Below are 15,679 nucleotides of genomic sequence, written 5' to 3' on the forward strand. Positions count from 1 at the left end.
TTCAAATATGTTGCATGTATTTCTTTCCTAGCTTAGAGCAGCCATGCATTTAAAAAAAATTCAAATTGGCCTGTTATGAGGAATTCTACTATTTATTTTTCAGGTAAAATATACCCAAGACCATAAACAGATGAAAGGTAGACCAAGTCTGATTTTAGATACACCTGGTTTGAGACATGCTAAAGAAGCACAAAATCATATTTCAATGGTAGGATACAAGCAGACCGCTCTTTCTGTGACTAAAACATGCTAAGGAACGACACAAGAGTGTATGGATGGTGTTTAGTCACTGCTAATCTGGATGACTAACAAAGCATGGAAACTTGGATGCGATCTCTTTTGAGGGGAGGGGATTTATAATGTAATTAATGAAAATATTTGGTCTAATAAAGTAATTTTCCCAGTGACTTTTTTGTGTGTTTTTATTCTTAACTTAACTACTATAAATGTATTTTGTGAATGACATTTTCCAGGACTTCTTTCCAATTAATTTTAAGGCAGACTTTGGTGTATTTGCATGTCATAAAGAATATGAATGAGTATGTTTTTACGATCAGCTTTACTTTGAAGTGTTGAATTTAATGGCTTGTAGTAAAATTTACAGAGTGGTATAGCTATCTTGCAATTTCAGAACATGACAACAGTATATATTTTTGAAATTCCTATAAGATTTTGTAATTATATACAAAAACTGTAAACATCATCGTCTAACTCTCTTAATCTTACATGATACTCTTTTCTTGAAGAATATATATATATATATAGCTTATCACTTGATTACACATTGAAAGTTAAATGTCAATTTGCAGGTCAATTAATATATATTAGGAGGTATCCAGGAATTCAAAATATTTATTTTTACCGATCCTTAAAAGATACATTACCAACTATAATGTTTAAAAATGTGATGAGAACACCAGTCCTTGATTTCTGATGTTGGATTAAGTGGAAAAAATACATGTATGTAGAAAATACTGTAGATGCAACTGACACAGCGACAAATTTGTAACAGGTGACAGACATGTCCATTTGAGTTCATGTAGTTTTCTCCCCCTTTTTCAGGTAAAATATCATGAAGACTTTGAGAAGACGAAGGGGAGGGGCTTCACTCCCATTGTGGATGATCCTGTGACAGAGCGGGTGAGGAAGAACACACAGGTCATCAGCGATGCGGCCTATAAAGGTGTCCAGCCTCACGTCGTGGAGATGGACAGGAGACCCGGAATCATTGTGGGTAAGCAGAGCATCTACCTCGGCAGACGCAGGCCATCACGCACTTAGCACGTGCTTTATCTTCAGCATGTGCCTTCTTGTTCATCTGACTCTTCCCTAGCTCCATGTTTGATATGGTAAGCAGTTCGAAATGAAGTACAGGGTGGGCTTTTAGTTAGCAAATGCTTTCTGTTCTTGGGAATTCCTCTGTCTCTACACTCCCTTTTTGGTCTGCAGAATGTTTACTCTGGTTAAATGCAGGAACCACTCACTCATGGAAAATCAGGAATGGTAAAGCAACTGTTTTACATTCTTTTATTTGTGTGCTTGGTCAACATGTTGTACAGTCGACATGGGAGGCAGAAGAAGCATAGGACACGTAGGTCCTTTTAGCTCAGACCCATGGACCAGACAGATTCTAATGGTATTGTGTAATATGGATCTTCTGTAGTTCTTAAATGCTATTTCTGAAAGGGGAGAGGTGAAAAATATCCAAAAGCCCAACAAGTTAGAGACCTTCTGTTCTTGAGGCCTGATCATTGCAGTTAGTCAAGGAAAATAGGCAAGAAAATTATTGAACATAGCTTGAAATATCAGCCGGAATACTAGCAAAGTATTAAGCAGGGCTGGAAAGGAAAAATCAATGATTTTTAAAATGTATTTCAATTGTTCACTAACTCTTGTCTCCTTCAGAGCATTCAGTCTCTGAATTTTTGTAGCTACTCTAACTGTGGAACTGAAAGACTATTTTGGCTAACTGTAGCATACAGTTCCCAGTAATGTCAGTGTTACATTTTCTTCACCTTTAAGAGAAAGAGTTTGTCTTTTGGAATAATACTAGTAAAAGGCCATTTAGAGGAAAGCTAGGAGGGGAAGTATAAGTATGTTAGGGTCATATCTTAACACAAAACACTCACACCAGAGCATCAAGAGACTAGGATGACTACCAAAGTGACTCTAGTAGAGGTTCCTAAAGACACATTCCAAGTATATTTACAGACAGCTGATGGCTTTACTGAACTCGACTTGATTACTCAAAGGATCACATTAAGTTGGATGGGTGAATCATGAAGTCTTCATTCAATGTAACACAGAAATTGATAGCTTCGTTCCTTCGTGCCAGTATCTCATAAGGGATCATACAGGGATCCAAGTCATCTCCGTAGGCCTAGTGCTTACCCCAGGGTCCTACGAAGATCAGGGACCAGGAACTATAGTGAGATGATTGTGAACAGACCATGAAGCTACCTACAAACTCTCAGATTGGGTATTTATAACCTGTAAGATAGAAATTGTTACATCTTATATATTTCCTTTGAACTACTTATTTAGTAATTCAGTAGTCAGTCTATCTCTTCTTCTTGGGGCAATCTGTTTTCATCAGAAACTTACCAATGAAGGTAAAAATTGAAGTAAATTCACCAAACATTAACTTTCCAATAAACCAACCTCAGTATGGAAATACAAGTTTGTAGAATTTTCTGAGTCACACAGTCTGAGAAAGTTTAGGGGGCTTCTATTTTCATTGCAGGTTCTGCTACTTACTAGTCAAGTGTCCTCATTTACAAAACAGGCATAATAATAGTATCTAGGAATAATGCTTGACATAAAGTAAACATGCAAAGCTGTCAAGAAAGTCTCCAGTTTCCATTTGCCAATTGGTTACTTCTACTGTGGTCTTATTTCTGTCATATATCCATAACTAAGTTCTTATTTTCCAGTTGTATAGCACGACTTAGCTCATTTTATGTCCTGATACCCATCAGTTGGTCAACCAATGAACTCAGAAATGATTAAAAGTGAATTTTATTTCTAATTAAGATAGAAGGATACATTGGCTTGCTAAAGTTGACACTATATTTCTATTAGTGTGACAAAATACTTGAGAAATTCATTTAAAGGAGTGGGATGTTTGGCTCACAGTTTTAGAGGTTTCAGTCCATGGTCACTTGGCCCCTGTGACTTTGAGCCTGTGTAACACAGTATGTCATTAGAGCAGGAATATGTAGTGGCTGCTGGAAAGTGAAGACAGAGGAAGGGACTAGGTGGCAGTATTTCCTGCAGAAAAGTACAACCATAATGTTCTAACTTTCCCCTATTAGGCTCCATCTTCTACTGATCTAACTTCCTCCTACTAGGCCCCGCCTTCTACTGATCTAACTTCCTCCTACTAGGCCCCGCCTTCTACTGATCTAACTTCCTCCTACTAGGACCCACCTTATAATGATCTAAATTCTCTTACTAGGACCCACCTTCTACTGATCTAACTTCCTCCTACTAGGCCTTGCCTTCTAACTGAGATAAGAAACTTCTCCTACACAACTTCTCATCCCCCATGGTTTCCAAACAATGCCTTGTTCAGAACACTTACTGACAAATCTGTCTTGAATGGCTTCCTGAGCTTTCAGAATGAAAACTGGACTTCTCACAGGCTTACATTTCCAGTACTCATTTCTGTTACCAGGGGGAGGAACTTTTTGTTTAATTTTAGGAAAAACATCTCAGTTGTTTCCAATGCTATCCATGTGTCCTTAATTGGGAACTTTAATCAAACACTGGCTATTTCTTGGATGTAGGACATGAGTGATTAGAGTTTTGGGGCTGCAGGTAGGGACCTCTCATACTTTGGACTTGCAGGAAGAGTCACAGATGTTGAACAAGGCTCAACATAGCCTGCCAAGGAAGAAACTAGGCAACAACTTAAATTTGGTGATCAACTCCTTTTAATATGCACACATGCAAGTGACTCTCTTATTGTTCTCTGACTTCTGTAGCACAGTTGTATTATGTGCCTTTTGCTTGTCTTTCTTTGGTGCTGGTTTGAAAAAAATTCCTTCTTGATCTGTTGATTTCTTCCTTTTGGTGAAAGATCTCAAAGTCTGGCGCACTGATCCTGGTTCCATCTTCGACATTGATCCCCTGGAAGACAATATTCAGTCTAGAAGTCTACATATGCTCTCTGGTATTACTCATGTGTTGAGTTCCTCTTCATGTATGTGGTTTTTCCTCCTGAAAATGAAGCTGCTATGAACTGCACAGGCTCATTATAGCAATGGTTCCTTGTAGATTTTAAAGTTGAGAGTAATCCAAAAATAAATTCATTGCTACATAAAGGTACCATTAGTTATTCATGAAAATAAAACTTGCACTAGAGCTTTTTAATAAACCCTAGATTAGTTTCTCCTAGATTCATTTAAGATGGTGTCTCAAGCTTACTTACCATAACTTTTTGTAGGTGAATATGGTTTTATATTCCTTCTGAGTTTATAAATACAGTTATTTGGATTGGATAAAACTGATGGAACATAAAAAATTTGTTTCATGAAATATAACAGTATTTTAAAGATAGATTCAACAAATTACAACTAGGACATTATAAAGGTTTTCTATATAGCATCATAAATATCCTACAATTAAACTGCTAAGTATTTAAAATTTATCTCTGAGTTTCTATATAATGTACAATGAATAGTTTTCCATAAGGAGCTTATTTGACTTTTAACTTAGATTGCACATATATAATTAAATCAGAAAAAAGAAAACAATGGTTTTGTATAGTGATAACATGATTTGACATTTCAGACTTTCAAACTGTGTTTAGAAAATGTGGTCTGAAAAGCTTTGATAGCTAGGCAGTTATTTTAAATAGCATAAAGGCTGTAAATATATCATTAAATTCTATAACTGTTGATTAACATAATTTTGAGTCCCCAATGAAAACTAGAGATTCGAATACTTCTGTAGTTAATTTGATCCATGTAGTTAGCCCACCATATCATTTAACTTTCTAAAAACAAAGGCAATGAATACTATATACCTCAGGATATTTGAAAGCCAATATTTATCAGCAGATGCTGTGTCTGAAAGAAACGTATTCATTTTCCCAGGGTTTTCTTAGTTTGTGTTTATCTCCTAAATCCATGTTCTTATTAAAATTCAGATTTTAAATGTTTGTAAATAAGCTTCAAATTCTTTAGATAGTGAACAGTGCATGGTAAGGTTTGGGAAGAATTGAATAGGACCGTGTAATAGCTGAAATTTGGGATTATTATAAATAAGGAATTGTTTCCCTTCCCTGTAAAACTTTTAAGTGATTTTCCTGTTTTTCAAATCACGTATTCATGTGTCTGGGTATTTCTCCTCAATAGAAAAGGCAAGTCAATATAGGAGACATCGCTCTCGATCTCATTCCAGCAGTACTTTTGGTACAGGTCTGGGAGATGACAAGTCAGAAATCTCTGAGCTCTACCCTAGCTTTTCTTGCTGCAGTGAAGTAACAAGACCATCTGATGAAGGAGGTACACACAACAGACACTTATGTCACTAGAGTGTTCCTAATGTATGTTGCACCTTTGCACAAACATTTAATTGGAGACATGATATTTAGTTTAGAAAGCTGTCTTTTACTTAAACCACTAATTTGCATTTGCATGTTATCTCCTGTGTGTGTGCACGTGTGTGTACGTGTGCGTATGTGTTTCTTCACTGTTATCACTGCAAATGCATCTATAAGGACAGAATTGATCTTGGGATTTGTAATGTGAGTGTTTCACAGGAGTGGTACGTGATGAATCTGTATAGTCTCAGTAGAGTTTAGCATAATTTGTATCTGATTTCCATTAAGAGAGAAAAAAATCAATCTATCATAATCTTTGAGTGACTGAGAGGCCATTATGTATGTGTGGGCTTAAATATCAATATAAATGCATAGAATGAGTTAGATCTTACCAAAAAGAAATCAGTAATAAAATTTGGGATATGAGTTGTTTTTTTCCCCCAAATGGGAAATACTAGTCAGTGTTAATCTTTTTGCTCTACTTTATATACCCACCTTTTCCTTTCCTACACTGAAGCTGGTGGATTGGAGATACAACTTCCAGTGGATTTCTTGGAGGTGCTAAACTGCTGAAAAAGCTGTTATTAAAGGATGGGGCAAATATTAGCCCTCTCTGTGGAAGCTGGGTGTTGATGCAGTGAGAAAGATGAGGGGACTGAAGTCTGTAAGACCAAAAAGAATACTCAGGTATATCTAGGAAAGCTCTCCTGTAGTGCTTGGTTGTCTCAAACCACAGATATGGCCTTGGTGGTCAGGACATTGAGCAGAGGAAGAGACACTAGAGTTGAGTAGCAACACTTTACGGCTCTAACTCAGCATCAATGACAAGAAGGGTATAGATTATAAGAAAAACTATCTTAAGGTGGTTTCTATTTCTTAAGCTAAAGATCATGCATTCAAATGAACTCTTTCTCCTATCTGTGAGAAAGTTCTGGAAGTGACTTTGGAATTAAGTGGTGGGCAGCTAGGTAGCCATATTGTTGAGGTCTTTCTTATAAAATAGAGGATATTCTGACTGTTAGGATAAACAATCAGTTCGTTTCCTCCAGGCAAAAGTAGAATGCTTTCTTCATTCACATTTGGTTTTCATGAACATGAATACATAAGCCTTCTCCAGCTTTGACTTTTTATCATCGTTTTAATCCATTAGATTGTCTCATCTTGCTTTGATTGCTTGATATTTTTATTCTCTTATGCGATTATTTCAGGCTTTCTTTACTTTCCAGCCTATTCACCAGTGGATTGGGCTATCAAAGGGTTTTCATTGTTACATCTCTACTGTGTTACTTTGATTCAATTACAGAGACTTTTGTTTAAACTTTAACCAGTTGTGTTTTTGATTCTTGAATAGTATTGTTTGAAATGATCTTTATTGCCTCCCAGTATTACATTAGTTCAACTTAATTTTCATGTGACACTCAGTTTCCTTGATGGAAATAATCCTGATACTTTCTGCTGATTTCCCTCGGAGGTTTGCTTTCATCTTGGGGTTTGTTTTTAGTTCACTCGCTATGATATGGTCTGTCTCCTGTAATGCTTTGCATGTCTCTGGCCTCCCTTAACTTGCTGTTAGGGGTGGTGAGTGTCTCTGTGTGCTTGCAATTGCTGCATTTGCAGTCTCAGCTAGCGTTTTTACCCTCCTCAGGTTGAACTTGTGTTCAGTTTGCCTCCAGGTGTTTTATGTGTTTCTATTTTCCTCTGGAGCATGAAAGGGAGGGTGAGGGGAATGAAAAACAGATGCACTTTTCAAAATAGACATTTTCAGTTTTTCAACCTTGTGAACTTTCCCCATTTTGTGGGGAAAGAATCCTATTGGAATGACCTTGGTCCTGCCTTCACTGACTGAAAACAAGTTTCTGAATTCCCCAGCGTTTAACCTGGCCTTGCTGTGCTGTGCTCTGTTCCATGGCATTTGTCTTCCAAAGAGATTAGGTTGGAAGAGAAACTTCTGTATACCCTGGAACTCTTGGCCTGTTGTCCACAGGGTGTACCAATTAGGTAGCCATTTGGTATTCAATGGTACCTGTAACTGCATCTGTTCAGTTGCCAGATATCTAATCTCTCCCCTATGTGTGGGATGCTGTGAAAAGGCATGAATAAAAAACAGGTAGTTCTTCAAAGAACTCATCAAATTCTGGTGCATGAATCAGATGCATAAAATCATTGTGCTCAGAATGGCATTGTGATGGAATATTGCTTCAGGTTATAGAGTTAGCCTAGCCAAGAAATGGATAAGGAATGTTTCAGGCTGAAGAATGGCAGAGGCATGCATAGCACATTGGTGTAGTTTGATGCCTTTTGGGCCTAGCCTCAGGGCGTTGTGGGTCTCAAAGATGGGTTTCTGAAGAACCTAAGAGCCAGAGTATGGGCGGCACTGAGCCCCTCTGCAGACACAAGGGTCAGCTGAATGTAACCTCAGCTTGCTTTCCTGAGTCTTTATGCTTCAGGAGATTTACTATTGTTTAGATCTAGAGATAAGTGGGCCTCTTCCTTGAAGGCCTAATCTACTCTGGGAGCTTTTCTAAAAATTCATTCTGCAGTAGAAGAGTTAGATTCTGCCAAGAGATTTGATTCCTCAGGCCTTAAGAAAACAGGAGGCCTTCTTAACAGTCTTTTAGAGGGTCTGGTGATATAAAATAACATGGTGGATTTTACTGTGTACAGTATGATCTCTGTGATTATCAATGTTGGTCATTTATGTAAAAGAACAGAAACATCCAAACCAATGCACCTTGCTACTTTTAACAATGGCCAGATGCCAGACAAAGCATCTGACTGCAGGATGATTAGCAAGCATCTCACCCTCATGTCTGAAACCAGAATCTTTTTTCCTGTTTCTCTGCCACCCTGACACCCTACTTGATCTTGTCTTAGTGTTGGCCATTTTAGCTAATGCTTATTTACCCTATTACTTGAGCAAAACCTTGAAATCAAATCCTCTCTTCCTTCTCATGCTACACGTAGAATCCATCTGTAAGACTGATGGTTGTCTCTGTCTTAAAAATGTACAGCTCCACATTTTCCACACCCAGCTTCTTTTCACCTTTGCCTCTGTCCCCCGAGAGCATCACCATCCTGTCTCATTGACATGGTAGAGATCAGGTCCTGGGCTGTCTGGCATCACCCTACTGCACAGACTCCCCATGAACATTTCTGTTTTCCTGTAAGTACTTCTTCCCTCAGGGTTTTGGTTAGCCTACTTATACTTTGCATCTATCTGTAGGAGTAGGAAGACAGAAAAGTCAAAGGGCCCAGCAGGCTTCTGAAATCCCACCTTACATATCATGGCTTCTTTATCACCATGTTCAGGAGCCACAGAGACTGAATAGGGAGAGCTCAGTCAGCATGTGAATAGGGCAGGAAAGGGAGACAACACAAGAAGAGTCCCTCACAAGCTAGCTTGGGGCAAAGATCTTTGGGCTAGGTCCTAAATCCTCAGGACAACAGCCATCATTGAATGACAAATTAACCAGTCAAACAAAAAGAGAATATTACCCACAGGCATAGTGTGATTAAAGAAAAAAACATGCATTTGTTTTGAAAGTGATAGATATGTGTTCACCAGGAGTATCTGCAAATCTCTTTTAATCCAAATACTACCCACCAAGTCAAAGACTTTGCCTAGTGTTGGCATTCATTTTTCAGTTCATTTCTTCTTCCCACTGAAGTTTTAGGCTTTCTGACTTACACATGGCCACCTGCCCCTGCTTCAGGATTATTGGTTGTTGTTTTTTTAAATCATGAGTATAGTTTTAAAATGAAAAAAGGCACAGCAGCTTTCCAGAAAATTCACTCCTGGAGAAGAAAACCCTAATTTAGTGTTGGTGGAAATGTAGGTGGTGGTAGCCCTGATGGGGAGCAGTATGAAGCTCCGTTGCTAAGCCTTGCAATCCAGCAGCTGTCTTCGAAATGCCCACCCAAAGGATGTGAAATAATCACCTCCTGAAACTGTCTGCATTCCCATGCGCCATGCAACATTGTTCACAGTAGCTAAGATATGGAAACAAGGGAAATACCAGTTGGCAAATAAATACAGAAAAGGAGAAATAAACCAGAGAATATTATCCAGCTTTAAAAAGGGAGATCTTGCCATTTGCCACAACACTGATGGATGTGAAGGGCAGTGTGATGAGTGAAATAAACCAGACACAGACAAAAACATGGCAACATTTATCTTATATGTATTTTTTTAAAAAATTAATCATGGGGCTTGAACTTGGAGCCTGGATGTTGTCCTTGAGCTCTTTTGCTCAAGGCTAGTGCGCTAGTGCTTTGAGCCACAGAGCCATTTCCAGTTTTCTGGTGGGTAATTAGAGATAAGAGTCTCATGGACTTTGCTGCCTGGGCTGGCTTTGAACCACAATCCTCACTTCTTAGCCTCCTGTGTGGATAGGATTATGGACATGAGCCACCAGCACCCTGCCTATAAAAAATATTTTTCAAAGAGATCAAATTCTCAGAGATGGAGAATAAAGCTGCAGTTTCCAGGGATAGGAAGAGAGTGGAAGTTATTCAGAATGAACAAATCTAGAGAACTAGTGTACAACACGAAGACTCTAGTTAATAGAATTGTTAATAAGTAGTCATACTCTATTTATGCTCTTATACATACACAAGTGTGGGATGACAGATATGTTACTCTGCATCTTTCTTGCAATCATTTTTCTATCTCTATATATCCTCTAACATCATGTTTTAAACCTTAAATACACACAAGAATTAGTTTTTTTCTTTTTTATTATATATTTTTTCTTTTTATTATTATCCTAAAGTAGTTGCCTGAAAGAGTTACCGTTTAATAAACCAGTTTATGAATCCATCTTAATCACTGTCACCCCTTTCTACATTCTCACCCATCCCTCCCTCCCCTTACTCTGAATTTTGTAGGATTCTTACATTGCATTTTCTCCTCTTCTCTTCATTCATCTACTCCTCCTCTCATCTTGATCCCACTCACCCTTTTTTGAGTACCTGATTCCCGGTGGTTTATTTTGCTGAAATTTGATTTTGACTTTCTAAGGAATTAAAATATTTGAGTTCTCCCTTGAATCTACCATATTTCAGTTAGCACATTTGTATAACTTGCATATTACCCAATACTGACTTACAAGCGCAATGTAGCTTCCACATATAAGAGAAAACACACATCCCTTGTTTCTCTGGGCCTGGCTTACTTCATTTAACATAATTTTTTCCAGATATTTCCATTTCTTTGCAAATGGTACACTATCATTCTAATGAATAAGTAAAATTCATTTGTATGTGTGCATATATATATATACATACACACACACACATATAATATCACATTTTCTTGACCCATTCATCCATTGAGGGGCATTTGGACTGAAAACCAAACATACTTCAGATTTAGAGCTGTCTGTTTTCATGTAAAGTAAACATTGTGAGCTTTTCTACTTTAGGCGGTACTTTATTTTTATAATTGCTGATTAGTAACTTCAACCTCATCCCTCTTCTCAAATCCAATTTATTCCTAATCTGACTTTTCTAAAGAAAATGCTTTCAAGTACCAAGTCTCAATTGTGTATGTGAATTATTTCAAGATTGTCATTGACAAGTTTGTTAACTATCAAAAAAAGTGGTGTTAATGGTCAACAGGAAAATGAATTACAATTCCTTTATAATGTGAAATCCAGTTAGCAGGCTATCACACGAGTATATTTAACCATCTGTCTGGCACATGCAGTCTACAAAAAGCACATGTTATAAATTGTGTGAAAATTTGAGTTCTATTGTTACCCAAGAAAAAGTGTCAGGTTTGTGATTGAATTTGAACTCTTTAGAGGAACTCATATTTCTCATTCTCAGTAGGAATGGAATGAAAGAAACATCTTTAGCTTTCTCTTCTGAGTGTTAAGTTGGATACAGGATCAAATACTAATGAATAGCATTTGTCCCTGGAAGCACATGTGTCTTTCATTGATATGCCAATATCGAATCAAAGCGTCCTGGATGCCTATGAAGAAGAAACATCTGACACTTAAAGTAGCAAACAATAAAACATTTAAAGTGTATTTCCTGAGAGGCTGACAGGATTGGGAGAAACAGGTTTGAGTGCCAGAAAGGATATAAATGTGGCCATAGCATATGTGTACAGTGAGAAGACTTTTGGGGAAAAGCTTTATAAAATGCAAAGTGGCATGCATGTAAAGAGATTCTCTCAGTTTTCATCTTCTTGCCATGAAAATGGATACAGGAGCATTGAGTTTTATGCATCGAAATTTATGCCCAGGCTTGGGTGGCTAACTGGATGTATATGTTTACATATCTATGAGACTTTAAAGGGGGATCATATTACCTCTGCAGTGACAAATTTCCCTACTTTTCTCCCACTTTCCATTTCAACATGGTGCCCATTGTCCTCTTAGGCTTCCATGCCTCAGGATTAGTGAGTCATGGGATTTGGAGCCTGGCATTATAGGACCTCTAAAATTTCCATAGTTGGAAATGATACCCTACCAGAAGTGGAAGTATTTTATTGCGTTTTAGTGTTTTTGTTTGGCCCTCATCTCAGTTTATCTGGGTTCTTTTCTTCTTGCCTTAGGGCCATGTTTCCCATTCTTTGTTCTCTACTTTAATCCCTGGTCTGCTCACAGTACATTTTCCAGACCTTCTAGTCCTTGCTGGTTCTTGATTGGTACCATACACTATCTGTTGGGCCCAAGTGTACTATTTGGCTGTCTGTCTTGCTTTTCCCTAGTTCCTATCTGCATATCCTTAAAAATTATACACATTTGATCATAATGGCTAGTTTCTGTGACTGTCCCTATCTGACAGTGACTCTTCATACCCTTGTGTTTTTTCTAGTCCTAGCCCAACTAACAGGGACTTCATTGGATGCAGATGGTCAATTACACATTAATTTTCTCATACTTTTCCACTTTTACTTCATGTCAGGGACATGAACATTGAGCTGTGTTTCCATGTGGTGTTTCCTGTGGCCTGTTATTAAGGGTATCCAGTATAAAACTGTATTTGGGGGGGCTGGGAAAGTGGCTCAATGGTAGAGTGCTTGCCTTGGATGCATGAGGCCCTGGGTTCGATTCCTCAGCACCACATAAGCAGAAAAAGCTGGAAGTGGCGCTGTGGCTCAAGTGGTAGAGCACTATCCTTGAGCTGAAGAGCTGAGGGACAGTGCCTAGGCCCAGAGTTCAGGCAAAAAAAAACAAACAAACAAAAAACACTGTATTTGGGAATTCATGGATTGCATTAGTTCCTAAGAGTCTGTATTTTAATCCAAAAGTTCAAGAAAAAAATCAAGGATGTAGTCCAGGCCTTATTCTTTTTAAAATGCATTATACACACATTGTCATGTGCCGGTGGCTCCTGCCTGTAATCCTAGCTACTCAGAAAACTGAGATCTGAGGATCCCAGTTCAAAGCCAAGCCAAGTAGGAAAGTCAGTGAAACTCTTATCTCCAGTTAACCACCCCAACGTCACAAGTAGAGCTGTGGCACAAGTGGTTTGTTCCAGCCTTGAATGTAAAAGCTAAGAGACATTACCCAGGCCCTGACAATACATCCCATGCATTGTCCAGTATTTATAGACTATTTTCTGTAATAGCATAATAAGAATTTCTTTCATCCTGCTGGAATAACAGGTCTTCATAGAAAAGATCGATTCATCTAACATTGCAGTAGTATTCACTAAGGAAATTGGGGTTTGTTATAGGCTGGGGCTTTAGTCATGGTATAATTTGAGTCTGCAAGTTCCTCGTAGTGACTTGGGTTACACAGTGAAAATAGCATATTTGTATACCTATCATGCTTACATTCTCCATTGCTTTAATCTTATAAAACTTCCCCTCGCCCCCGCCACATAGTTCTTTTTAGGAAACTATATATCCATATGGTGCATTATTTCTTTTCTTTTTTGTTCTGTTTTTGGGGGTAGTGCACCCACACAGATGTACACCCTCTGGACTTGCTGCAACAAGAACATCATGATAGACTGTAATTCTGGGAAGGAATTCATTTCTCTTCTGCAGTCATGATCCTGCTTATGTTGGTGGTTTGAATTTTTCTAGTCACAAATCAAGGACTCCTATTCTGTCTTAGATAACTGAAATGAGAAAAGAAAGCTTGAGAAGTCAGAAACATTGTGAGTTGAAATTCAGATCCTGAATCTAGGAGCCAATTGGTTATATTACTTTCAAACAGAGCAGTGGGATTTCTTACATTAGAAGATAACCTATTATACTTAAACCATACTATGCTGAGATCAGTTCTGTCAGAGAATATTCACAGAGTTATTTTTTTTCCTAGAGAAAGCCCACTTAGCATTGGAATCAAAATGTACTGCTTTTCTGCACTCGTGGAACTAGTCAAATTTCACCGGCAAAGTCATTCAAATTAGAGCTAAGATATCTTAATAATATTGAGGAATATTTTGGAGATTTATGATAACATTCTAGAAGTACTTAAGCAAAAAGTGAGATTCTATATCAAAAACAACCAGAGAATACAGAGATGGAGGTATGAATACCTGCTTAGTAAGCATGAGATCCTACTTATTACGTAATAGTGCATAAATGAAATATTAAATGTGATGTGTGTGTCTCTGTAATTTAGAAAGTACAAGGACTGTATACATTCTTTTGCAATTGACAAATTATAATCTTGAAATATCCAATTTAGTTAATTTTCACTTTAAGCAATTTTATCAACTTGATTATTTAAAAGTTGGGAAAAAATGATTAGATCCTCTCCTAGATTTGCTTGCATTTGCAGCTAAATTCTTAATACTAAATTCTCACTACATCTTTGGTAACAGTGTTTTCATACCTCCTTGTTTTCATGCCCATTCAGAAGAAGGATGATTCTCAGGTAGTTCTGGACAAAGTGATCTTAAAGATTGTTAGGTGTCATCATTATGGGGGGTTCAAGTCACTCTAGGGGATGCCCCATTGAACATAGCCTGGAAGTTATGCACACAGGATACTGATCATTGCCCAACATAAAATACCGTGGTATTTGCAATGGGGAGAGGAAACAAGGCTCTCCTTCCCTGTCTTTCTTCCTTCCCCTTTTCTTTATCCTTCCCTCCATCTTGCCAGAGACTTGGAAGACTCCAAAAGGATTCACATCCATCTAAAAGCCCAGAGTGGTACCACTTTATATGGTTTGAGTTTGCTTTTCCCAAAGTTCATTCCTTCCAGCGATGTTCTGGCACATTTTATCAACTATTCACACACATAATTCTTGTTGCATTTATCCCTTGAGGCTGCCCACCTATCTCTAAATCAAGGTCAACAGAGTACCCAATGCCTGTATAACAAGGCATCTCCTCCAGCAATTAAACACCTTTCCTTTTGCTTTTCTCTTCATGTCACTTCTGTCTGCCTCTAGGAGGGGACCTGCTTGTCAGTCTTTTAATGAGGACCTCATCAGTCCTGGAAGCTTCTGTGCACTCCAGATTGCAGTGCCTTTACACTTCTGGAATCCATAGTGGCTAAGTGGAAATTGATCTTACACTATCTTCTCATTTCTCCCACAATTATTTTGGTTTAGTGTAGTCAAGAGTTTGGGCAATGGACTCAGATTGTTGGCACTAAATCCTGGCTCCCACCTTGCTGTGATAATTTGACTGAATTACTTTATGTCACTGATCTGCATATTCTCTCTGTGAAGTGAAGATTATGGTGAAAATTACATTCACTAAATCAAGTGATGTGTTTAATAAGGGCCAGACACATTGAGTAGGGGAACTGGATGCCCCCAATTGCCTGAGATTAAGGTGTTCTTGGGAAATCAGACCTTTAGCACTGAAATTAGGCAAGGCGATGTCAAGCTAAGTTGGTACTTCTACATGTAAGCATTTAATTTGTATTATGTAGCTTCTCTTGGGTGCATATCTTCTATATTCTCAGCAGCAGAGTCTTATGGCACAGCTTTGCTCCCTTAGCATTCACAGGGGTACATACCTGGTGCTTAATTAGTTTTACATGTATTACATTTTCTTAAAAGAGACTGCAGAAAGGCTAAATCAAAGGTCAACAAAAACACCAGGAAATGAGTATTTGAAAGGGGTGAGATGGGGTCAAGGGGAGGTGGGTAGATGAAGAGAAGACAAGAGAAGAAAGGGATGAAAACACAGTTGAAAATTCAATGC

General features: G+C 38.1%; 1 protein-coding gene across 2 annotated transcripts in view; it reads left to right on the plus strand.

Annotated features, from left to right (window-relative positions):
• The window catches only part of Nebl (nebulette), a 319,353-nt gene that overhangs the window by 290,268 nt on the left and 13,406 nt on the right, over window positions 1–15,679 (plus strand). Inside the window, exons 21-24 of one of the 2 annotated variants that reach the window (XM_013014763.1) lie at window positions 104–208; window positions 1,063–1,234; window positions 4,082–4,174; window positions 5,361–5,510. In XM_013014763.1, coding sequence (XP_012870217.1) covers window positions 104–208; window positions 1,063–1,234; window positions 4,082–4,174; window positions 5,361–5,510 — 520 coding nt within the window. The remainder of the gene's footprint in view (window positions 1–103; window positions 209–1,062; window positions 1,235–4,081; window positions 4,175–5,360; window positions 5,511–15,679) is intronic. The other variant, XM_013014764.1, reaches the window with a different exon arrangement.

Source organism: Dipodomys ordii, unplaced genomic scaffold (assembly GCF_000151885.1).
Source record: "Dipodomys ordii isolate 6190 unplaced genomic scaffold, Dord_2.0 Scaffold24, whole genome shotgun sequence".
Lineage (NCBI taxonomy): Eukaryota > Metazoa > Chordata > Mammalia > Rodentia > Heteromyidae > Dipodomys > Dipodomys ordii.